Below are 27,637 nucleotides of genomic sequence, written 5' to 3' on the forward strand. Positions count from 1 at the left end.
TCTTCAAATCTTTTTTAAAGAAAACCGATTTAAAAAAATAAATATTGCATAATTTGCTATTAAATGTTTTTGTTTTTTTAATTTGGTCTTTGCTCCTTTAATTGAAAAAAAAATTAGGGTTTGAATTACATTTTTCAAGTAGTTATAAGTTTGTAAAAATAGGAAGTCGAATTATTCAATTTTTTTCACACATTCTTACGATCGGTTTCTGACACACCTACCACACCACACCATCTTTCAATAAAATACAAATAAAAGAAACAACAAATTTAAATATTAGGTTGATGCAAAAATAATGTTTTTTTTTATATATAGTCGAACACCAAAAAACGAAATTTTTGCACCAACTTAATAATAAAATCCAAAATAATTTAAAGAAATTAACAAAAAAATTAAAAACAAAACAAGAAATTAAACAACGAGAAATTAAACCCGCATAACCATATGCGGTAATTTTTTAGTTGCGGTAATTGCATTGCACATTTTTTTGTTTTAAACAATCTACAAATTTAAAAGCATTTAATAAATTAAAATTCCAAACAAGAACTTATTGCATAAGTTTTCTAGAATTTTAACATAAGCTTTTTTTTTTTTTCTTTTTTTTTTTTTCAAGAATTATTTTACTTATTTTAGTATTCAATTTAATTTACTTTGTATAATTCAATGAAAGGTATTTGTTCACTTCCATTTCATGTGTAAGAATAAGGGAGACAACTCATGACAGGAAAAACGTATTGTCTCCCTTTGCTAGCCGAGATTTTAAAAAATAAATAAATAAACCTGGAAACATGGTCACCGTCGATAGTGAACACGTATTAACTACAAAGTATTTTAACAAATAAATTAACACATGGGACTTTATTTCCAAATGCATGATATCACATTAAAACCGGTCGCCTACAACTCCAAGACGGAAACAAATCAAACCTTCCCACAACTTACTGCAAAACTTTGCAGCAATCATTCAAATTCTTAAGACTGGTGTGTGGTGTGGTGTGGTTGCTAAATCAATTTGCCACAACTGCTTTCAATGATAGAAAGAAATTGCGCACCTATGTCTGGCACTCCAGCTCATAACAATCTAAAGGAGGTCCAACTCCCGAGCGCAGACATTACCTAGTAGTACCATACCATTTCAAAGAGCAAGCATGACATTCTTTGAGAAATGATGAGAAAAGAGTTATCACGGTGTTAAAAGATTATCACAAAAGACACTACGCGAGCTTGCAGAGTGATGGTTGGTGTCCTAGGTTTGTTGGAAATATTCTTAAGACTTTTTAGGGCAATTTGAATGTGTGACTTTATGCAAATTACCCACTTTTACTTGAGGAGAGGCTATATATAAACACTAAAAAAGAACCTTGGATGAGCAGAGTTCAAGAAAAGAATTTACTGAAAGGACTGAAAACACTTCTCACCTCTGTTACCTAATTTTCTTCAACAAAAAAGAACATTCTGCAGAACAATCGTTTTGGAAACTACCAAACTTCAAACTGACCTAAGTATTACTCTTTATTGAATTTGTAATTATAATTGTGAATATAATTTGTTTTTGAATGCAATAACTTGTTGGTTTTTAATTGCCTTCGTCCAAATAACGGAAGGTTATTCTTCTACAAAAGATTGTTCGTTTCTATAAAGAAAAAAAAAGTGAAATTCCTAACAGGTTATGCGAAAGATATCCGCACCATTTTCCACTTTGGGGACGATGATGAAAACACTGTACCATTTGAGGATGATCCTGAGCCTTTATTGTCTTTTAGAATAAGAGCAGAACTTTCCTACAAAACCAGAAGAGATGATGATAGAATCGGCAGCTAATGATAACAATGATAACGAGGAAGATAGAAATGAGGAAGATCTCTCTGATCTTATGCAGAAGTATCCGTCAAAGGCTATCGCCGTCTCTTTGCCATTTGTGTTATAATGATATCCGGGGGGGGGGGGCGTACAGCATATCAACCCTTTTCAGGTTATTTGATGATTTTGAAGAACAATTTCTTAATAGAATATATTTGGGTTTTTTTTTTCAAGTCGGTTTCTATTTAACCCATAGTTGGGGCCCTAAGAGGTACTACCACTCCAGGTCAGAGTAGACCTGGAAACAATGGCAATTAAAGGGTGTCTCTGCACTCCCCAAAGCCTGCAAGCTGGGGCCTCACCATCGGATATAATTTAAGGTCATATCCAGGACCTTGGAGGGGGTATAGTAGAAGAAACTACTGATACAAACGGCAGCATATCTGTTTGACTTGTCAGGTGCCAAAATCATAGAAAGACGTAGTAAATAAAAAAATAAAATAAAAATAAAAACTTGGGTTTGTAGATGAATTCTTTTTATATGTGGCATTAATTTACATATGAGGGGAATAGCTGCCTTAAGAAGGACAAATTGGGGAGGACAGAGAGTTCCTATTTACAATGCCTCCCCACGGGACAGAGTTAGACACCAGGGTCGTTTTTTAACGTGGAGAAAAGGAATAAAAATAAAAATTGTCTCAGTCGTGAAGGATTTCTCCTCCACTGACAGAGAACAAGAAATTGAAGTGCAGCATCCGAAGAACAGATTTGATAGCTGAGAGAAAACATCAAAGTTGAGAATTGGTATAGTGAACAGAAGTTCTATCAGTTTTCCTTTCGAGATTACAAGAATAAATGGCAATACAAGTCCTCAAGTCTCATTAGACAATGACAAGTTGCCAGGGTTCAAATGTAACTCTTCCATCCAATGTATTGTTCTATTATCAGTATAACTTCTACTTCACAGTTGACTCAACTTTTTTCTGAATTCAACGTATTCTTTAAAACCATTCATCGAATGGGGAGATGCAGTACAACATTGTGATGAGTTTTCATCAACGCAGCATTTGAATGATAAAAAGAGATAGAGACATGCACATAATCTCCGTCATCTTCAGGAGGGTGATACAGTAATTATCCAGAACCAATTATCAGTGGAACATTGCTGCCAAAATTATTACCATCTTCTTAGATTGCCAATACAGAGTCAAAAGATCAGGCATGGTCATTAAGAAATTGCAATTTCTTAAAAATAAAAAAGGCTGGAGTTTAAAACCATAAGCATTTTAAGTACACTGTCTATCCAACACTAACCAGTAATATTTCAATAATGGGTGCTTATTCAGATTGGCACTTATGGCGGCAATTAAAAGTAAAGAAAATACAAAAAAGTCTGTATCACGTATGTACCAGTCATAAAATGAAGATGAAATGTTCCAAAAATCATGTAATTTGATCAACTAGTTTTTTGTTTGTTCTTTCCAAGAAAATCAATTTTTATTCCATATCAGTCAAGACGAGTGGGGGAGCAGGGGGTAACGCCATGAAGGAATCAAGGGCAGACAACTGACTTTCATTTCAGATTTTTTTTTTTTTTGTTGTTTTTGTTTAATGTCGGAAAGACAACCAAAACATACAATTTAAAACCAAACAATAAGTATTAACATGTATTTTTAATTTAAAAAAATTTTTCAATATATTTTTTTTTTTCACAAAATAAAATTTTCAAATAATGAAAACATTATTTTAGAAGGATCATTTTATATAAACAAAATTTAAAGAATTTTAAAATGGCTTTGGCCTTCACTTATCAGTAAAAAAAAAAAACCCAGTAAATTTGTTTTTTCAAAAACTACTTGATCAATTTTTGTGATTTTTGGAATATACCATCCTCAATCAGTGAAAGTAGGTACAATATAAAAGTTTTTCTTTATTTTTGTTTATCGCCATAAGTACCAATCTAAATAATGTACCCAAAGCCCCAACGTTTACTAATAAGAATGCCAATCCATCTTCTACAATACCATGCAGAGTCTTCAGTTATTGCCAGATCACAGAGTAAGTGGCCAGAGGGAAGCGTTCATTCTTCACAGGACTTTGCCTTCATACAAGCGAGATGAAACTCGGCTAATAGTCTACCCTACGTGTGCATATTAACATCAAACGCAATCACATTCTACAACACATTCTACCTTGAGATCTTGAATGCCTACTAGATATTGTCCTCGAGTGTCTAAGGTCTCTCTGTACAGGGGTTTGTCAGAACAATCTGGAATGAGGATACTTTTTCCATAGAAGTAAACCCTGACTAAATATTCAAAATCACATAGTATTCGCAGCCCAAATAAGATCTCCTCACTGCAGCTACCCCACAGCTTTTCCGAGGAATGGTGCACCTTCTCCAAGTGATATTACCTCAAGTAATAGCACGAAGCTGGATACTCCACCAGACTAGATAAATTCTTGTCCTGGAATCCAGTAAGACCATGAGATCAACATGAAAGATATACTACAACGTATAAAAATGGTTAATTGGGGAGAGGAAATTATGTTCTCAATTTCTTTACTAACTCAGTGTTTGAGAGATAACTTTAATGGAACATTTGAATATCTATTTATCTCATATAGAGTTCAAGTGTTAGCCTCAGGTAGTGGGCCCCTTGATTTCTGAGAACTTCGACTGAAGTAAAATAAAACAAAAGAGAAAAACTTTATCACTATTACTCACTTCAAAAGATTTTTAAATGAAAAAAATATAGAAAAAAAAAATGATCAAAATTATTCCAAATGCTTTGTAGGGCAAACCAAGGTGAAATAGGTCATTTTTTTTTTTTTTTATCCAATAACTTTCCCAAAACTGCATGCATGAAGAAAAGAGAATTGTACTCATGGCAGCAAATGGGGTCTCACCATTCATTCAAATAAAAATAAATCTAAAAATGCCTTAGATGGTTCTTTACTGAAGAAAAGTTCAGGAAACTCCAAACTTACAAGTCAATAATTTTGAACAAATGTTAAGAATTATGTTACCACACAATCTTTCAATAAAGTACAAATAAAAGAAACAACAAATTTAAATATTAAAATAAAAAATATTTTTTAACAAGAAATTAAAAACAGAACAAGAAATTAAGTGAGAAATTAAACACGTATAACCATATGTGGTAATTTTTGCAGAGTTTTAGCTTTTAAAAATCTTAAAATTTAAAATCATTTAATAAATTAAAATACGAAACAAGAATTTATGGTATAAATGCCATAATTTTAATTTTCTAGAATTTAATTTTAAAATAAGGTTTTGTTTTTTTAAGATTTATTTTAATTATTTTAGTATTCAATTTACTTTGTATATAATGCAATGAGAAGTATTTCTTCACACATGGTAACACTTCCTATAGTAAAATGTACCAAGTTTTATAAGGTACTTGACATATCATGGGGGAAAATATACTAAAAGACGTTTCAATTATACCAGTCATCATAGGAGCAACTGGGCTTATGAAAAAGAACTTTAAAAAGTACATAGCAAGCATACCCGGTGAACCAAGTGCAAGTGAAATACAAACGATTGCACTGAAAGGGACGGCTAGAATCCTGAAAAGATCTCTTGGTTGGACTCACTAAAATAGGGGTAAATGTCAGACATCTGGTTGGATGTCCCATCCCCTAGAAGAAAAAGTTTAAGAAAAATGAAAAAAAAAAAATTAAGAGTTTAAAAATCGATGTAGAGAGATACATCAGTATTTTTTTATATATCAATGCATGCACACTAAATGAAGTTTCTTTACTCTTGCATAAACTTTTTTTATAATAAAAATCCTGTTAAAGATCAGTATCGTTTATTATACACATATGGCACACATACGTGTTATAGATGTCACATAGCAACTCTCATCATAACATCACAAATATGAAACAAACATAAAATGAACCAATACAACGTTTAGACATACAATCATACCAAGAATATTCCAAGACAAAAACCAAAACTCAACATTGGAAGAGTTTTGGTTGAAAATGGAAATCATTATGCAACTCTGAAATTATATACCATTGTCCTGCTAGATTTGATATGTAAAATAACTAATTCTAAAAAAATAAAAAAAATTTTTTTATAAGTCACCACTTATCAAGGTTCAAAGGTCACTCAAGGATAAAGGTTAATGAGTGTACAGTGGCTACTGAGACAACAACCTAGTGATCGTTAGTAGTAGAAATTAGGTTGAATTTGACTATTCAAGGGAATGGCTCAACAAGAACTTGTTTACATTGGACTTGAAGATGATCATATTGTAGTCAGCTGGAAAGAAGCCCAGCGGAACAAAGTTTTTTAAAAGTGGGCAGTTCTAGAAAAGAAACTTTGTTCATGGAATTAACGTTGAAATTTGAGCATAGAGTGGAGGGACGATTGCTTTCCATCAAGAAATTTTAAAATGGCTCTTCAGTTATACTTCTATGGCATTCTCATTTCAAGAATGTCATGCACTGTAGCTTGTAAGCAATATGAATAGAAATCAGCAAAAATCCAAAAGTTTGGTTTCATTGAATTTTGGTCATATCTATAGCATCAATAAAAAGATTTAAAAAAATAAATAAAACAGGAATCTTAATAACTTGAGGCAGCAAAAATCTACAACCACAAACTAAAAATATATTTTTATATAGTGGATAAGGTTATTTTTTTGTTTAGTTAAATCACCTGAATAGAAAGTTGTTTTAATTTATTAAAAAGATTATTTTCTTGTATTATATTAAAAGCAAAATAAAAAATTTTGAAGTATTTTTAGAAATTTTAATTAGTTAAAAACTGATTTTAGGTGTGCATTTGCGACTGCACTAATTTATTATTGAAGTGCTTCAGTGTGATAAAAGATTGAAATTTTTAGTCATTTTTATTTTCAACTGATTTAAAGTCCTACACACATAATTAATACACTTAAATGTTTAATCTCAAATGAAAAATTGCATGCTGGTTATTCATTTGGATGTGTTTTGTTCTAGTATACAACTGAAATAGAAATGGTAACCAATAGTTTATTTAATTGCCATAAATGGTTCATAATTGATCTCAGAAATAAGCATCATGTAGTAAAATGAATGACAAACATTTTTCGTATGGAAATCGGTTCAGACAAGTCATGAAGCCACTTGATGTTAGGAGCTAACAAAACAAATATTACTTCAACATAAAAAAAAAACTAGACAACGATAACTGTTAATGGACAGATTCTAACCCAGAAAACAGCAATTTTTCCTCTTTGTCAGAAACATCCCTCATAAAATGTGATAACAACATAAGGAAAGCAAGAGTTACGCAGATGTCGAAAATGAACAGCTACAGCAAGAATTCGAATACACCCTACTAAAGCCCGATTGCCACAACTAGTGAATTTCAAAAATGCAATCTGCACATGAGAACAAAAGAAGAACGATATGCAATAAAATTCTGTTTTAAACTTAGGAAAAAAAAATGCCACAGAAACATATGAAATGCTTCAGACTACTTTTGGATCATCTTGCATGAATTGAGTGGCATAAGAGATTCAAGGAAGACAGGGATGATGAGAGGTGTGGAAGGAGTAAAGAAGTCAGAACACCAGAGTCAGTTGACCAAATAAAGAATTTCATGGATAAGAACCGTTGTGTGTCTATAGAGACAATAAGTGCACAGTTTGATGTCAGTGTGGGAACTGTACACACAATTATTTGTGTGGAATTGAAGATGTGGAAGATTTGTGCAAAATTTGTCCAAAGGGTGCTCCATCCTTGTCACAAACTATTTCACTAAGATGGGCATCAAGACAGTTCCTCACCCTCCCTATAGTCCAGAACTTGCTCCCTGTGACTTTTGGTTATTCCCCAAGTTCAACGGAAACCTTAGAGTCTGTTGTTATGAGACGAAAGAGGCCATGACGAGGGTCATTAACATGCTCACACAAGAGGACCTCCATGGCGCCTTGTAAAGTTCTTGGAATGGTACAACAAGTGCATTGCAGCCGGAAGAGATTACTATCAATAAAAGTGCCCATACGAAAAAAGTCTGGAAACTTATTTAAGGCACCTCATGAGTAAAAAAAAAAAATAAAAAATCTCATCCAGGTAGGTAGAAGAGCAAGAAAACAGTTTCAGAATACTCAAAGTGAACAAGTCGATAAAACAATTGTAATAGGTTTGGTAATAGTTATTTATATATATTTTGTTTTTCAACTTTTCTATTGTTAACTACACTGCAACTTTACCAAAAGTACTTTTAGAATTTTATTTACAACCGTGTTATTTTTAGTTTGTGGATAGTTGATAATTTGTGGTCAATGACAACACAGTGGCCTCAAGTTAGAAACATGAAAAATAGAGAACAAAAATAAAACTGCAACTTCTTTAACTTTTAACAAAAAAAAATTAGATCATTTAATTACGTCAGCAGAATTTCTGTCTAATGTTGAAAGAGTGCTGCCTGCTGGGGCTTCCTGCAAAAGAATCCAAATATATTTGTGTTCCCTTGTAGCAAACACATAAGTGATATTACAAAATGCGGGCCTTTTTTGTATGCATGCTTTTTAGGAATAGATATCGAAAAATTTAGCTGTTTAGTTAGAATTACACTAAAAAAAAAAAAAATAAATAAAAAAAATAAAAAATAAAAAAATAACACAGAAAAATCTTTATGATGTATGTACTCGTCATGGTACCAAGATGTCATATTCTAAAAATTACCTAAATTGATCAAGTATTTTTTGTTTTTTTAACCAAGTAAAAAAAATTACGATTTTTGGCGATTTGATGCTTGTAATAGAATTGACAGATCGAATTTTTAAATATACTATTTTAAGCAAAAACAATCACCTACTTAATTGTCACATCGAAAATAGAAATATATGGAAAAAAATTATGAAAATTCATTGACTAGAAAGTTATTTATACTTAAAAGTAATTTGGGGGGAAAATTGCATTTTTCTTAGATGTTATAAAGTAGACCCTACAAGGGTCATAACTCACAACGTATGTTTGAGATTACATGTTCATGGTGTGCAATATTAATTTATAGCGATAGACTTTCTTTTATTACTAAAAACACAATAGTGGTTGTTATACTCAATAAATTTTCGTCATTTTTGGATATATTACTATTTTCGACATGACAAGTACGAAATATTATTTTTGCTTAAAACGATATTTTTTTTAAAAATCGATCTGCTGACTATCTCAACAAGCACTGGCGATTCTAATATTCTAATATATTTATTATATAAGGCTGAATTTGATCTCAATACTTAAAATTGAGTTGTCTCTCCCTTATTTATGCTGGATCAAAAACATGGCCGACTAAAAATCGCTTAATTATAAAATCTGATTTTCTTAGTTTAAAAAAAGAAACTACTTGATCAATTTACGTGATTTTTGGAATATGACATCTTCGTTCCATGATGAGTACATACATCATAAAGATTTTTGTGTATTTTTGTTTTGTTATACATATAAGTGGAATTCTAAATAAGCACTGAAATTTGCAGTCGTGACATAAGCAGTGCTGACTACGAACGGAGGAAGTCAAATCAAGTTCCGAGGCGTCTACACAATACTAAGTCAACTAAATCGATTTTACAAACTAAAACTTATTTTGGCACTTATTCAAGATTTGGTCTTTATCTAGCATTTATGAACGAAATAATGTTATTTTGTTGCCAATAATTTAGGATAATTCAAGACCCTGAAATGATCAGTAAAACAAGAAAACAATGCTAGTATATATATATATATATATATATATATATATATATATAAATATATATATAAACACACACACAAAGAAACTTCATATTAAAAAGATGAAATTTAAGAATTTTTTATTTTTTATTTTTTTTATTCAATACAGAAAAAAACGTTCATCATAAACAAAGTTTATTTTTTTTGAAGTTGGTAAATATTTTCCAATCGCTAACCGGAAAACCAACTTTTTTATCATTGGCTGTTTAAAAGATGAACTTTATAATTTACATAAAAATCTTAGGTATGTTTTACAATTCACAGAGATTTGAAAAAGTGGGCAAAAAATTTCAGTATATAAATAAATGTTATCAAAAGGTAAGAGAATATACTATTCTATCTAGTTGGAAAAGTTTTTAGTGCTTCTACTCATTTAAAATGCTTATTCAGTTTTAAAAACATAGTGTCAAGCGTTACGCGAGAACAAGAAAAATGGCCACGAATTGACACATTGAAGTCTTGAAAATAACTTAAAAATACAAATAAAACAAAATACTGTTAGAAACCCATATATACAGCGTAAAAATATTGAGTGGGTTTCTAATAAAATTTTATATATTTTTTTTTATTTTGAAGTCATTATCAAAACTTAAGGTATTTCTTGTTCTCACTCGACACTATGTTGTTCGAACTGAGTAAACGTTTTAAATGAGTAAAAGCACTAAAAAAATTTCCAGCTAGGTAGAAGAGTAACTTATTTTACCCTTGATAACATTTATTTATGTTTGAATTTTTTTACCACTTTTTTCGAATCTCTGTGGATTGTAAAACATACCCAAAATCTTCCTTTTCAGCATCCTGAAAAAATTGAAGCTTTAAGAAATTAGTTTCATTGTTCTACTGATCATTTCAGCGTCCTAAATTATCTGCAACAAAATTATTTCCTTAGTAAATGTTAGTTATCTCCCTTAGATAAAGATAAAAAAAAAACAAAAAAAACATAAAAAGTAGTTATCGTGAAGTCCCCATGTGTTTGTTTACTTTCCTTTTCAGCTAAATGCCCTGGAAAAGTTTCTTCTGATTAATGTTTACTAGTTGAAAAATACTTTATTATTCTGAAGAAAAACAAAAACAATCCATGTTCGTTTGCTTATTTTAAAACTGATAAACATTAATCAGAAAGGGCTTTTCCAGGGCATTCAGCGTAAAGCAGAACGACCAGCTGAAAATGAAAGTAAAGAAACACAGGCAAAACTTGACGATAACGAAAGCAGTTCAATTTGTATTGTGTAGATTGGTTTGGTGAAGTTCGTTAGCGTTCATCAGTCTCAAAAGTGTTCGATGAAATTCGGGATTTATGATTTTCTTGGATGCCTATTCCTAAAAATTACTTTAAAAAAATAAAAAAATAAAAATGTGGCCTGGTAGACCAACACACAACATACCTTTAAAAACTTGTTTTCAAGGGGTTTTCGGGTGTGCTAAAAACGAATATCATATTTAAAATTGGGACCGGCACTTAGTTTTCACGGTATTGCAAACATACTTTTCCGCACATTTCATGTAGTAATGAAACATGGCGGCTTTATTTGTTTATGACGCGCGCAGAAACGGCCGGGGGGGGGTGACATAATGAAATTAGCATGAGGAAGTTAGGGGTGTCTATTCCAAAAGCCGTTCTTAACATGGGGAGGTTAAGGGTGCCTATTCTGAAAGCCGTTCTTAACATGGGGAGGTTGGAGGTGTCTATTCCCACAGCTGTTCTTCATTGTCAGCATACCGGAAAACCTACAAAAGTCAGCATTTCAAATATGAATGGTGAGTTGAACTTAATGTAAAGAAATACCAAAAATTTTACTAAATGACTTTTTTCATTTAAAAAATTAAATTCGGTCAATGTGCTCCGTTACGCCAACTGAAGATGCCTCAACATTTTCTAAAAAATGACAACTTCTATAGGTATTCGAGTATGCTGGAAACGAATATCACGGAGAAAATTAGCGTAGACAAATAGTTTTCAAGATATAATTTCTAGTAGTTTGAACTGGCCGCCATCTTTGTTGTTTCAATGAAATGGTTCAGTGAGCATGTGCAGATGAACTGTGAAGTCTATGAAATGCAAATGTTTATTCAACGTCATTTCTAGCTAATTCCACCAAAAAATTACTTTCAAGACTTCAAATTCAAGAGAATTCGGTCAATGTGCACTGGTTGTCCAACCTGTTTATTCCGGAAGCCATTCTTAACATGGGAAGGTTGAAAATAAGAAAATGCCTTTCAGAATCAACCCCCCCCTAACCTCCCCATGTTAAGAACAGCTTTCGCAATAAACCCACCAACCTCCCCATGTTTAGAATGGCTTTTGGAATAAACACCCCTAACCTCGGCATTTTTAAGTCAAACTGCTTTCTAGATTGCGCTGAAAAAAAAAAAAAACAGAAAGGATTTGCCACTTTCATATGCTGCCCGTTCAAACATGGCCGCCAGTGATTTACATTTCAAAATACAGGTATTTATATCTAGAAAACTAACTTCCCCTGCAATATTCCTTTTCAGGATACCCGAAAACCTATAAAAGTCGTCGATTTATCGTAAATTGTTGAGACATCTTCAGTTCAGAACGGAGCACATTGACCTTAAAGAATTTCATTTTTGTTAATAAAATTTTATTTATGTCGTTTCCACCCCCCCCCGTTTCTGCGCTCATGCATCATAAACAAATATGGCTGTCACATTACATTACTACATGAAAAATACAGAAAAGTATGTTTCTAATATCGTGAAAAGTAGTTACCAGTCTCAATTTTAAATGCGATATTTGTTTTCTGCACAACCGAAAAATAACCCTTGAAAACAAGATTTTAAAAAGTAGATTGTGTGTTGGTCTACCAAGCCATAAATATCAAAAAAAACATGCTGCTTTCCTATAAACCTTGAATTTTGACTGCGTAAAAAAAAAAAAAAAAAAAATATTGTAAACTTCAGAAACTAAAAAGAAAAGACACATGAAAAGTTGGAAGATGAGATGGTGCGGCAATTAAGAGTCATTATTCTAAGGGAGGTAACTATTTTACTAAAGTTGATCGATGCCTCACTACAGTCTCAAGAGACAATGGATACTCCCTGTAAAGGTAGCTGCGCTAGTAATTGTAAGGCAAGGGTTGCATAATTCCCAACTACACCTCTCCTGAATCAGCACTGCTTGTGTCCAGTGGCAGGGAGAACGACTTAAAACAATGCACATACAACACCTGGAATTCCCAAATGGTCACCAATTTTAGTACTGACCAAGCTCAACTTTGCTTAATTTCGTTGATTTAATAGAAACCATTGTGCCAATGCGATTATGACATATTTTATTCAAGTAATTGAAGAAAAAAAATCATTTTTTCTTAGAATTCTTAGTAAAATATAGTTACCTCCCTTAGAACAAAGAGTTAAGATTCTGAATTGCCAATAGTGTTTATGTATTATAATTAGTTTTTTTTTTTTTTTAATATATTTAAAGTGAAAACAATAATTACGTAATTATGTGTCATGTTGAAATGATAAAATTATGAAAAATGATCAAGTAGATGTGTTAGAACTATGTTTTCAACATCGTCATTATCAATTCAAATTTTTTTTATTTGAAATCAAAAAAGTGAAACAAGGGAGATAAATCAATTCGTCATATGGAATTGGCCACAAAAGAAACTCGTAAAACTGCATGTTGGTACGGGTTTAGGTTCTTACAAGTCCCAAAACTACCGACCAGCTTTAATAATTACTAAACGTACAACAAGTATAAACGACAAGAATTTATTAACAAACATGAAAACATGACAACACTGCAATTCAGAACATTAAGGTAAAAAGATTACTCACTTCAATAGTGGGGTTTACGGGAGGAGTGAGGACTGTATTCTAGAGTTGTACTCTGCCTGTCCAACATTGTCTTTTAGGAGAACTTTTTGCGTCCGTGCCTCATGTGTACGGACTCTCCTCTTCTTTTTTTCAAGGGACCTCACTCCTTACCCTACACCGGTAATCCGGTGCTCTTATTTATTCCCCTACATGCATTATTCAATAAATATTGTCTTGCATTTAATTTCTGTATTCGGTCATTTTTCGAATTTTTATTAATCTCACCAATGACACGTAAATACATAAATGTTTGTTTTTGTTGTGTTTTTTTTGGGGGGGGGGTACTTAAAATGCATTTTTTTAATATTCAATTATAATGCACAAGTGTCTATTACATTGTTGATTTTTCCAGCGCCAGCGATAAAATCTACATTACTACGATTAATGATTCACATGTTATGTAGACTTGTTGGCACATAGAAAAGTTTTATTTAAAACTAGCAGGACCCGTTAACTGGTAGTAAACACATTTAGAGAGAGAAAAAGAGAGGGATACTGAGAGAGCGGGAGTGAGAAGCAAGTAACTCCAATCGGCTGCAATTGCTTTATTTAATGTAAAATGCTGGCCTCCTGTATCGGTAGATGCCATATTGGATAATGGTTTGCACGTTTGTTTAAATTTATAGAATTGTAATCTGGAATAAGGGATCAGTCTGATCTAAGCCAATGAGAATAGCAGGAATGTCATAAAGAATTTATTATTTTTCGAATCGATGGACGGGAATTTAACGTTTGGGTTATTAGTTTATGAATCAGTTACGAAGGGTGTAACCACAACATCCATACCATGTGTATAAATCCCTGTGGTCTTTATGGGGATCAGTAGGAGGACTTTAGCAATAGGGGGAAAAATTGGGACTACTTCGTAGGTTAACGCGATAGTGCTGGTGTAGCTCCTCAAATGGAATCAAGGATTTTATTTGAACACCTGGATGTGTCAGAAAAGTATTTATAAAGTTACATAAGATAGTGGCTAACAGGATAGACATAAGAAATTTGTACATGGCATCTCTTGTTTAAACTTGGAGTATTTTGGTCAAGGGGGGGGGGGAACTGCAACGTTTTTATTATATATAGGGACGAACTGGTTTGGTTTTAGTTATATTTGTCCCAATTAATGGAAAAATACAAATAGGATTTTTTTTTTTCGTATGATTATACATAAACTCTGAAAATAACTGAAATTAAACAAAAGCTGTTTGAATATAAAATAGTTTGTAGTCACTTTATTATATATATTGAACATAAAATTATCAACCAGCTGTGGAATGATCACATATGAGAGAACAAGTAACCATTTTTTTTATTTTTTGTATTTCTAAAATACTCCATTTAACCCTGAGACAATCCTAATTACGGGTTAGTAATCAAAAAAAAATAATTGTTTAAATGAAATACACTTTTAACTCGTCAAGTGTCATTTTTAAGATATGCATGTCAATCTCTAGAAAAAAAAAAAAAAAAAAAAACACTTGCAGAAAATGATGAGAGGAGGACAGATTTCTGATGAGATTTTTTTTTTTTTTTTTACAGAGTTATTAATGAGTTATTGTTCTTAGCAGTTTCTGTGTTAATTACTAAGAAAGAATAGTTGTGAGTAAACTTTTTTCATGGAAATCGCTCTGATATTATTGTAGCTATTTTGTTAAAACTGCAAAAGTATTTATCTAATTTAGCAGGGACGCCTGGCATAGACCGGTCGTAAAGTACACTTAACTATAATTTTAATTCTTGCAGATTTCATATATATTATTATAGAGTTAATGTTCTATCAATTTTTATATTTTATAAAGTTGTGATTTCCAAAATAAAAAAAAATATCCATGACTTGGGTGCATCAGCTCGACTTGAAATCGAAACCAAAACTTATGAAGAATTCTTTGTAAAATTATTTATTACAAGAAATGGAAGTCATAACAATTAAACAACAGTCACTCGGATGTAAGCGTGACACACAAAATAAATAACACATGCTATTCTATTAATATATAGACATGAAGCTAACTGGCAATCACTGTCGAACTTACGACTCTTCTACCCTGTCTTTTTCTTTTGAACTAGTCTTAATGCTAAAATTAGCGACCATCTACTCAAAAATTAACTGTCATGGTGGAAAATAATCATGATCGATATTTGGGCATGTTTTTACAAAATACTGATTAAAAACCCATCCAATAAATGTCATCAATCATGCCAAAATGTAATGCTTTACAAGTATTGTTTAATTTTCGATTTTTGAGAGGTTATCAAGGGCCCAAATGGCTATAACAAAATCGCCATTTGTTGTTCTAATTCAAAGTTAACATTTCTTTTGTTTCAAAGTAAATAAACGCTTTAAAATAAGTTAAACACAAAACACACAGATCCGTGTAGGTAGAAGAGTAACTTATCTTTGGTAACATTAATTTATATATGTATGTATGTATATATGCTTTTGTTAGTTAAACAGGGTTTAAACAAAACTAAATTGGATATGCCAAAAACCTATTTCACTTCAATTAATTTACGTGTCTGATTAGGAATCTAAACAATGCACTAAAAATAACCTTTTAAAGAAGGAAAAAAATGTCCTTTCAAGTTTCATGGTCAAAAAAAGTCTACAACTGAAAGTAATGTTTTGTAGCAAAGTCACTAAATCATGGCGCAAGTTGATTGCATGAAAAAAAAATTCAGTGTACAATTAAAAAAATTTTTTTATTAAATTTATTACGTGAGGAATTATTTTGAGTTAAAATCTATTAAGAAATACTGTTTGTATTGAGAAATACACATTTTGTATTGAGAAATGCGTACTTTAAATATGTAAACCTTAGGTCAAGGGTTGGCAATGTATAGCCTGCAGACTAAGTCTGGCTCACAAAGGTATTTTGACCAGCCTGTGAGCCTGATTACCAATGACTTAATTTTTAACATATGAGACAAGGCTTTCAAATTCAACAAAAGTCCTACTGTTATCTTCCTCTAAGCCACCCAACACAATTTGAATACTATGACCGCAAAAATACAATTAAAACCCAATTACCTCCATTTCTGCATAAAAAGTAAAAAAAAATAAACATAAAACTTAAACTGAGAGCCGACTTGACTGATTGACTGGCAATAGACATTAGACAGGGACAGTTTCAAAAGGATAATGTTATCGCAGTTGCTATTTCATTCCTCCAACAACAGTGACACCTCACCCGCCATCGCTTACTGCTGCAATCTAGCATACCACAATCGAGAAAAGATGAAGTTGAGCAGTTGAAGTCAATATGAAACAGAAACTTTTTTTTATAAATCGAAAAGGCAAAAATGTGGCAAATACAATTGCCAGTTATGAAGTTTTAAAACTCATTGCTGAAAAAGTTCAACCACTTACAGACGGTAATTTTTTAAAGAATGTTTATTCATAGTTTTGGATATTGTTTGTCCAGAAAAAAAGTCTTTATTTGAAAGTACCAGCCTTTCTCCAAGGACGGTCACATAAGACATTGAAGAAATATCAGATGTTAAAAATCAAATAATGTAGACTTGCAGTGAATTGTAATATTTTTCCATTGCAGACGATGAGAGCACAGACTCAAGAGCACAGACTCAAGTGACACTGCACAACTTGCTGTCTTTGTGTGAGGAGCGGTTTCTACTTGCAATAAAGAACTTAGTTAATTCCCATGAAGGGAACCATGACCGGAACAAATATTTTTGAAGTTTTGTTAAAAATGATAGCTAAAACTACTATCAATAATTTTTCCTACTCTTTATCTATGCCTAAACCTAAACATAGATTCCATGAACAAAGCTTCTTTCTTAGAACTGCACACCTGTGGAACTCTCTTCTTTCCAGCTGACTACAATATGGTCATCTTCAAATCCAACATAAACAAATTCTTGAGCTGTCTCCTTAAGTAATCCAATTTACCAAATTTCCACTACTAACGATTACTACGATATTGTCCAATTAACTACTGTACACTCATTAACCCTTATCCTCGAATGGCCTCCAGGCCTTGATAAGTGCTGACTCCTTTGTAAAAACATGCACATTGTTGTGAAAACTGTCGATCTGATCCTATCTTGTGGATTGAATCATTGACAATTCAAACAATTTTTATTTGAAACTCAGGCAAAACAAGGTGACCTTATTCATTTCTGTGATGTACGCTGACTTAGTCAAGGATTGATGTTAAAATGAGTCCTTGCCTTACATAAATGGGTGACGATATTTCTTGAAAGCAAACATATGGATTAGATCAAAATTTAATTCCAAAGATATTTCATCAATTGATTTTTATGCAAAATATATTTTTCCTAGTGAAAAGTATTTCAAATTAGTGAGCCACGCAAAAAATATGGAATCTTTGTTTGGAAGTACCTATCAATGTGAACAACTTCTTTTTTTCTAATTGAAGCAACCTGTGAACAAAATTGACTGAGAAACACCTGGATATCTTGCATTCAGCATCAACAAGTTTGAAACCAAATTTTGAGACACTCTTAATTGATAAAAATCACCAAATTTCCCATTCTTTCGTTTTTGTTGATATAGCTTAAAGTCGCTGCTATGTATTTATAAACAAATGATTCAACAATGTTTTAAACTGAATGAATAATGTTTTTGACTATTATATTTATCTGTTGTTAATATAAACAATTTTTATGCATATTCAACACTTGTGATTTAATGTGAATATGCCGATCTGTCAACACTTCTCAATTTAACGATATTATCAACCTTCAAATAAGATAAGAGAAAAATCTAGGTTGTCCTTGACGGTCGTACATCTAAACAATATGATATAAATGCGGGAGTGCCTCAAGGGTCTATCCTTGGACCTCTGTTATTCCTAATATTCATAAATGACTTCCCTGAAAAAACTGTCTGTGAGATGGGTATATATGCTAACGACACCACGCTCTATAACAGACACAACAGGAAAACAAATGAACACATATCTAAAGAAATGGCAGAAACACTAGAGGATGACCTCCGATCTGTAGTGAAATGAGGCCCAAGTAAATATTAAAACTTAAAAAAAATTTTTTTTAAATTAACATAAGGCAAACGAACGATGTTAAAAGTAAAAATCGGAAAAACAAAAACAAAAAAGAAAACAGAAAAACGAACGTTAAAACTTCTTTAAAAAATCTGAAAAATAAAAAAAAAATTTTTTAAAACACGTGAAAAATGGCTTAAATAAGCCTGTTTCGATATTAAAATTTAAAAAATCGGTGGGTACCCGGGTGTTTTTGGGTGTGACCCTGCTTTAATATTAAAATTTAAAAAAATCAAAAAAAAAAAAAAAGACATCTCACACCACGATTCGAACCTAAAACCTTTAGATAATGACCCAACGCTCTAACCAACTGAACTAAGACGACAGACATGAAATTGTGTCAGTTTTTCAAATATTTAAACTAAATCAAGTTATGACGTCGTCTGATGCATATGTAGAACCGATCTCGTCATGAGAGGACGGTTTTTGCTGACCCCCCCCTGTTGAAAAGTGCTGATTTCAGGGTGAAAAAATTAACGTTTTTCGCCAATTTTTCAATATTTGTCGAGCGAAGGATGGGGGCTTTCATATGAGATCAAATTTGTGAATTTTTGTTGTCTGTCGAAAGTTTTTAGCAAACACACAAACATACACACATACGTACATACATTTTTGCTCTGCCAATTATTTTTCATGAAACTTATTTTCCTAGGTCGCGCTGCCTATATTTAATGTCAAATAATCAATGCATATTTATTATGACCATTGGCTACATTAAGAGATAAATGCAGAAGCAAAAGGAAAGATAGAGCAAAAGAGGACAGGCAGTGACAGACATGCACGATAGCAGAAATCTAAAGACAGTTAAACATACACGCATTATACATTGTGTGGATGATATTGAATGTGTACGAATGTAAGTGTATGTTTGCAACTATATATACTCGTATGTATATGGTTTTTTTTTAGGGGATGGGGGTGCTATTTTCAATAAAACTTTCGAATATACACATCATAATTTCATCCATGTCACTTTGGTTGATTTTTTTTCACTTTGACATATATTGATGTTCCTTGAGGAAAACTAATTTTTATATATTTAATAATTGGAATTCATTATTGAGATGAGTTTTATTTATTCATTTATTTATTGCGGACTATTATTCTCACCTTTCTTAGTTGTTGTTTCATAATGTTTTGATCAACTATTCCTCTGGCCTTTGTCAGGTGGTAACAGTTACGGGATAGGAACTCCGAATTTCCTAACTGCATTCTCAGCAATTACTGCCAACCATAGTTGTCATCTGACCACGTTTTGGCCAAGTAAGCCTTTGGCCGGCTTTAAGTAGGATTGAAACCACTATCTTCAGGCAATTTTCACCTGGAACCAACTGACAAAGGCAGAGGAATAGTTGGCCGAAATGTTGTGAAACAACAACTAAAAAAGACGAGATAATAGTCCATAATAAATAAATTAATAAATAATACTCATTTCAATAATGAATTCCAATTAAAATAATATATATACCAATCGGTACGGACCTGACCATGGAAGATCAGATAATAAATAAATGTGGATTTATAAGACCAAAAAATCCAACTTTGATCGCCCTTTGGGGTCCGTGGCGCAGTGGATAGAGACGTTGAATCTCTATGGTTCCAGGTGAGAATTGTCTTAAGATAGAAGTTTCAATCCTATCCAAAGCCGGCCAGAGGCTGACTTGCCCAAAACATGGTCAGACGTTCTTATCCCGTCATGGTTACCTCCTGACGAAGGCCAGAGGAATAGTTGGCTGAAACGTCATGAAACAACAATTACGAAAGATGAGGATAATAGTCCGCAGTATAAATAAATTAATAAACTAATTTTTGTTAGGTGATTTTTTTAATTTAAATTTTTTCTTCTTCTGATGTCTCAATGTTAATCTTCATTATTTTGGTTGACTGATCCGCATATGTAACTTTCATTAATGGCCTTTGTCCAGCTGTGACCCATCATTATAACACAATCTGACTCGCAAAGTTGAATGAATGACTGACCTCTACCTTAGGTAATAAATAAGAAGCTATCCACTATGGCCATCGCATTCGAGCTCATAGCTTAACGTAACAAGCTAAACGATGTGATCTGAAATGGAAAACGAAACGAGCCAAAATTCAAACCTTGAAGCAAAACACATGAAATCTTTGTCATAAACATCATTTATCAGACATGTTAGACATATTCTACAAGCCATTGAGGTACTATTTGCTAGAATAATGATGTGTTTGTTTCCTTTTCAGTTCAATTTTGGATCACAGCATTTCGCTTTTTATATCAACAAGCCATAAGCCCAAATGAGACGGCATCATCATCATCATGACGGGCTCCTTGCCCGGACCAATGTGACTCTTCCTCTCCAGAGTTTCCTGTCTTCCATCAGCTGCCTCAGATCTTCAGGTTCACAGTTGGCGTCGTGTGCTATTTGCTGGATGTACGTGGATCTAGGTCGTCCTTTGCTTGTACGTCCGTGTCGTGGAGTCCATAGCAATACATCACTCACCAATTCATGCTTGCTCCTCAGACAATGACCAGCAAATTGTAGGCGTCTTTCTCTGGTGATATTAGATATGGCAGGTAGGTTGCCATAAAGTTGCTGCTTCATGGGATGATTTTGCCAAAATATATTTAATACTGTTCGTACCATACAGGTGTATGTGCCGTCTAGTTCTCTTTCCAATCTTTTGGTGAGTGTCCAGGTTGTAGCACCGTAAACAAGGACAGACTCTACCACTGCCCTAAAGACCTGCCTTTTCAGTTTGTTAGTTAGTCCCGAAGTCCATACTGAACGCAACCCATTCAATGCGGCCCATGCTTTTGGGATGCAAATTTCGATATCTCTATCTGTGGAAGCTATGTTGCTGCTCAGATACGTAAACTGTGGGACTTCTTTCAGTGTTGATCCAACCAGAGCCCTAATTTCTCCTTTCACATTAAAAGTCATAAACTTTGTTTTATCCGCATTAATGTGGAGACCAATGTCATTTACAGACTTTTCTAGCTTACGTAACAGTGTTTGCGCATCAGCAGTGTTGTTCACGAACAACGCAATATCGTCTGCGTAATCTGCATCAGTTATGTGTGCTGATTGATGACGTCTGTTTCTGGATTCATTTAGGGTGAAGCCCAGCGTGTTGTGTATATCAACAGAGGTGCGAAGTACAAAGTCAAGACAGACAATGAGACGGCCATAGTAGATAATTTGTTATTCATTACCTGCTGTTTACATATATTTCTCAATAGACTTTAATTCCAAATGATTCTCCATGTAGTAGTAATATTTAAAAAAAAAAGAAAAAAAAGAAACACTGTAATGCATTCACAGAATTTTTTTTTTTTCTCGCAATCAATTCATGCTGTGATTTAGTGACTTTGCAGTTTTTTGGGGTTTTTTTTTACATAGGCATCACCACATTATCAAGGCCAAGAGGCCACTCAAGGATAAGGGTTAAAGAGTGTACAGTAGAAATTGGACAATATAGTAATCATTAGTAATGAAAATTTGGTAAATTTGATAACTTATATGGAACGGCTCATCAAGAACTTATTTACGTTAGACTTGAAGACAACCATATTGTAGTCAGCCGGAAAGCAGGAAAACGGAAGACAAAACACGGAAAAGGTTCAGTACTTATGCAGAATGCAGACCATATTCTTTTTTAGATTAGATTTTCAAGTTGAAAATCAATTGTTATGCTATTTTCTTTTGTTTATGAAATTGTTAGGTGAAAGTACAGAATAGTAAAAATAGGCCCTGCCCTACTCATGTTAAGAATGACTTTCTAAGTAATAATGTTATTTCAGCACGGTTTGTATTCTGTGTTAGTCTCAACAACAGAATTCTATAATTATATATAGAAATCAAAATAAAAATTTAATATTTCAGAATTTGTTTTTATGAGTCAGGATTACAGTGACTATCATTCTTATCTTGGTTGTTATATTCACGTTTTGGCCGATGTAATCCCCAACCTTCTCCAGCTACATGTTTTCAAACTTGGAAATTTTCATGTCGGAAACCTAGGTAGAATTGCTAAATAAACCCTTTATTTAATCCATGAGCGTAGATTGTTATTATTCCATTCACCATGATCGAATAGGTGCTAATATGTTATCATAAGTTATTATTGCCAGTACTTATGCAAAATACGGATCATGCTGCAATAATAACGTCATGGGAAAAGTACATTTTAGGTTCTTAAATTAAAATTGATGACAAAGATGCCAATGAAGACCCATTATCATTGATATTGATGAATCAAAGTATTTTCACAGAAAATATCACAGGGGATAAAGGAGAAAGCGTCATTGGGTCTTTGGAGGTAAAGAATGTAACACAGGAAAGTGTTTTCTTATTTGAGGTACCTGACTGGTCGGCGGCTACACTGAAATGACTCAGGCGTTATATTTTGCTTGGTTTCCATATATTATCCGATGGTTGGGCAGTATATACAAACATCGACCAGATTAGTGGCAGAAGCTACCTTCACTCATTTGTTTATCAGCAACACTTTGTGGACCCAAACGATCCAGACATCCACAACAAACACGTCGAAAACATATGGATGTGCGTTAAACGAAAATTGCACACACAGTTTGGCACATTTTTTTTTTTTTTTTTTACATAGGCATCACCACTTATCAAGGTCAAGAGGCCACTCAAGGATAAGGGTTCAAGAGTGTACAGTAGAAATTGGACAATATAGTAATTGTTAGTAATGGAAATTTGGTAAATTTGTTTACAAGTGGGACGGCTCATCAAGAACTTGTTTACGTTAGACTTGAAGACAACCATATTGTAGTTGGCTGGAAAGCAGGAAAACGGAAGACAATTCCACAGGCGTGCAGTTCTAAGAAAGAAGCTTTGTTCATGGAATCTACGTTTATGTTTAGGCACAGATAACGAGTGGGGGAATTATTGATAGTGTTTTCAGCTAGACGAGTGTTTCTTGTGAAAGTTTGGCGAGAGAGGGGGGAGGGGCATAGACTGAAGCTCAGTCGAATACTTTCCATGAAAATAATGATACAGCAGAGACAAACTCGCAACATTTCTTCTGTGAGATAGAGGTTGCAGGGAAGAGAAAAGGATATCTCCTACGAGACTATGAAGATCTTTTCACATCCTATCTCCAAATATTTATTTTTCACAAAAGGTTTTGTAACAAGAACTTTTCTTTTATGCTAGGGATTATAGCTGACAATTATCCCCACTAATATTGTGTTGTTGTTGTACATTGGGTCTAATAATGTGAATTACAAAATAAAGTAATAGTTTTTTTATGGTTTTATTTAAGTCTTTTAATTTACGCACCTAAAATATACTTTCACCAACGTCATTATTTAGTAACCCATTTCCTTGGAGAAAGGAGGGGTTTGTACTTTCATCTAACAATTTAATAAACAAAAGACATTTTAAAACTTAAAATTGAACTTGAAAACTATATCTAAAAAATAGCATTGTCTGTATTCTGCATAAATATTTTATCGCTTTTAGTAGGGATTGAACCATCAACACCCACTAAAAACTTGAAATGATTATATTATCCCTACTTACTTACTTCCCCATGAGAGCTAAATTAAACACAAGGTCGGTTTTTTAAGGTGTGAAAAATCCAGCTGCCGGTACTTATGCACAATACAAATGGTACTATTTTTTGCGATATGATTTTCAAGTTAAACTCAATGTTATGTGATGCTTATTAAAATTGGCACTTATGGCAGCAATTAAAAATAAACAAAATACAGAAAACTTTATCTAATTGCCATGTCAAAAATAGTAATACATCATAAAATTACGAAAATTGATAGGGTAGAAAGTTATTTATATTTAAAAGTAATTTTTACAGAAAATTAGGGAAAATTGCATTTTTTGTAGATGCTTGAGAGTAGACCGTAATTATTGCAGAAAAAGGGGACATAACTCAGGAAGCATATTTTAAATTACATTGTCATGGCAGCCAACATGTTTAGGCCATGACTTATTTTTTTACTATAAGTACAACAGCAGTTGTGCTACTTTATAAATTTTCATAATTTTTGGATATATTACTTTTTCCGACAATTAAGTAATATGATATTCTTTTTGCTTAGCAGAACATATTTAAAAAAAAAAAAATCAATCTGTCGCCTCTTTTTATATAAATACCAAAAAGTATACATGATGTACATACTCATTACAGAACAAAGATGTCATATTCCAAAAATTAAGTAAATTGATCAAGTAGTTTTATTTTAACTAAGAAAATCCAAATTTATGATTTTACTACTAAACTGTTGAACATAAGAATGATTTTTGACCTTGACACTTCAATTTGACTTGTCCGTTCATGTGTACTAGTGGTCCCCCTCCTCTATATTTTTTTTTTATTTCCAGTAAATTATTATCAAATAGACTAATCTACCAATTAAAAAAAAAAATGAAGAAAGTCAAAATTCAAATATTTGTAGAGGGTGTTCAGTTTTTAATGCTTTGTTCTAGTAAATTGATAACCCCTTTTTTAGAACCATTATACATTTTGAGGCCGAATTTCACAAATTTAGCCTTTTTTTAAGCAGTTTGGCTTTTTTTGAAATTCAATTAAAATTTGCCTTTTTTCAGTTATTTTATATACATATTTATGATTATCTTCAAGTTTCGTCACCCAACATTTACAATTTTTAAATCAACAGAAAAACTCTTTGGTATACTTACGTGTGTGCACATTTTTTAATACAATAAATCGATTCCCATATTGGAATCACTTGACAAGGACATATATACCCTTTTTATATAAAGGATTTTGTCGCTTCAGGAGTGACGAGAGAGCGCAAAAAAAAAAAAAAAAAAATTATATATATACATATACTCGGGTTTTTTTATATTCAAAAGTAATGGACTAATGAATTCAATGAGGTTGTTAGATAGTGCTCAATAAAAAGAGCTGATAATACTTGTTTATTGTTATATAAACATGCTCACATCCCGCTGCTACAAATTGAAACAAGTGGCTATTTGTAGCAGCGGGATGTGAGCATGTTTATATAACAATAAACAAGTATATATACATATATATATCTCACATGTGACAGCAGGGTTCTGAACAAATTCATCCACATAATCCCAAACAATACTGCTGAATCAACATGCTATGCCACCGAACAATATCGTTGACTCGACACGCCACGTTCCCGAGCAACACCGTCGACTGACACGACATGCCACCAAACAATCTCGTCGAATCGACATGCCACGATATGAAATGCACTAACATTAGACATGTTATCAGAGCAAGATTTTTCAACTGCCCCCGAATGACTCATTGGCCCATTTTCTTGGCAAAACTCAATCGTCGCTTTGGGGTAAGATGGATGCAGTTCATTAGCAGCCTTTTTGATTTGCAATCTAAAGGTCCTAGGTTCGCTTTTTCACCGCAGGTGGAACTGACTCATACACTAGCACACAATTCTTGTGCGCTTCCTCATCATAGAATTTTCACATAAAAATTTAATGCGCATGCAAAAAAAAAAAAAAAAAAAAAAGAAAAAACATGGTGACCAGTGAAAATACAAAATACAAACCCAAATAATCTTAAAAATCAATTTTTTAAAGGCAAGTGTTTAGTTGGTACTATAGCACACACTGACCATTAATTAATGCCCTTAGATTGATAAATGAAAAATCATTTATAATAGGTTGCGGAAAAAGTTCCTGCAGAATTTTTAATTTTGATTTCAAATGATGTATTTTCCAATAAGTTTTTGTTATAATACTTTATATATCATTTTAGAGAATTTTTCGCTCTATCTAAAGAGTGCCTCTCACTTTATCTAATCGTTTAAATTACGTTTTAAAACAATTATGTCTTTTCAAAACGTTGAATACAAGATGGAAAAGTTTGCACAATTTTCTTATTTCAATTCAAGCTAGGCCGAAAAGCTGCTAAAACAGCGCACAATATCAACAAAGTGTTTGGCCCAAGAACCACTACTGAACGCACAGCACAATGGTGGTTTAAGAAATTTTGTAGTGGCAACGAGAGTCTTGAAGATTATGAGCGAAGTTGACATCCATTGGATATTGAAAACGATCACTTAAGAGCCTTAGTTGAAGCCAATCCACGTACAACTTTTCGAGAACTTGCTTCTGAATTAGACGTAACCTATACGACGATTTCCAACCACTTGAGAGAGATCGGAAACACAAAAAAATTTGATAAATGGATGCCTCACATATTGAATGACAACCAAAAGAAACCTCATTATGAAGTGTCATCTCTTCTTTTACGCAACAAAAACGACCCGTTTTTCGACCGGGTTGTGACTTGAAAGTAGGTTCTTTACGACAACCAGCGATGCTCAGTTCAGTGGTTAGACGTCGCCGCAGCTCCACAACACTTCCCAAAGCTAAGGTTGCCCTAAAAGAAAATGACGCTGACTGTTTGGTGGTCTGTGACCAGTTTCATCCATTAGTTTTTTGAATGCAGGGGAAACTATTACGGTGGCGAAATACTGTCAACAAATGAATGAGATGCATCAGAAACTTCCACAACACCCAGCATTAGTCAACAGAAAAGGCCCAATTCTCCTTGACGACAATGCCTGATTGCACGTTGCTAAACCGACCTTGCAGAAGTTGAACGAATTGGGCTCCAAAACTCTCACCTACCAACTACCACTTTTTCAAGCATCTCGATACATTTCTCCATGAAAAATGCTTAAAAAAATCTAAGCAACATCAAAAACGCCTTCAGTGACTTCATCGCCACCAGAACACAAGATTTTTACGTTACTGGCATAAATACACTTGTTGTGCGTTGACAAAAGTGTGTTGATTCTGATGGTGCTCATTTCGATCAATAAATTTTGTTTGAGCCAAGATATGTTCATCTGCATTTAAAAGTTAAAAACCACAAGAACTGATATAAAAACGGGTGTGTGCGTGTGTATGTGTGTGTTCTCGTCGAGTGGTTTCAATATGGGGGATCGATTTATTATATCATACGTAAGTATACTAAAGACTTTTTTTATTTACTTTCCACCTGAACAATCACTTTTAAAATGGCGACTTTTCTGGGTTTTCGGGTATGTTGAAAACGAATATCGCAACGAATTTCCGCAAACAAGTAATTTTCCGGATATTAAGCAATGCAATTCCTTATCTTTAACACTAGTGACCATTGTTGTACGCGCAAGCGCATGCATACTTTTGACAAACTACTTATTTGCGGAAAAT

General features: G+C 33.0%; 1 protein-coding gene across 3 annotated transcripts in view; it reads right to left on the reverse strand.

Annotated features, from left to right (window-relative positions):
• LOC145285935 (E3 ubiquitin-protein ligase PPP1R11-like) overlaps positions 1-27,637 on the reverse strand; it is a 162,646-nt gene that overhangs the window by 133,383 nt on the left and 1,626 nt on the right. For 2 of the 3 annotated variants that reach the window (XM_080134442.1, XM_080134439.1), the window contains exon 2: positions 8,217-8,267. The exons of the other annotated variant lie outside the window; for it this stretch is intronic. In XM_080134442.1, the coding sequence (XP_079990568.1) occupies positions 8,217-8,267 (51 nt within the window). The remainder of the gene's footprint in view (positions 1-8,216; positions 8,268-27,637) is intronic. 3 annotated transcript variants of the gene reach the window in all.

This window comes from Euprymna scolopes, chromosome 10 (genome assembly GCF_053919585.1).
Source record: "Euprymna scolopes isolate OS-2025 chromosome 10, ASM5391958v1, whole genome shotgun sequence".
Taxonomy (NCBI): Eukaryota; Metazoa; Mollusca; class Cephalopoda; order Sepiida; family Sepiolidae; genus Euprymna; species Euprymna scolopes.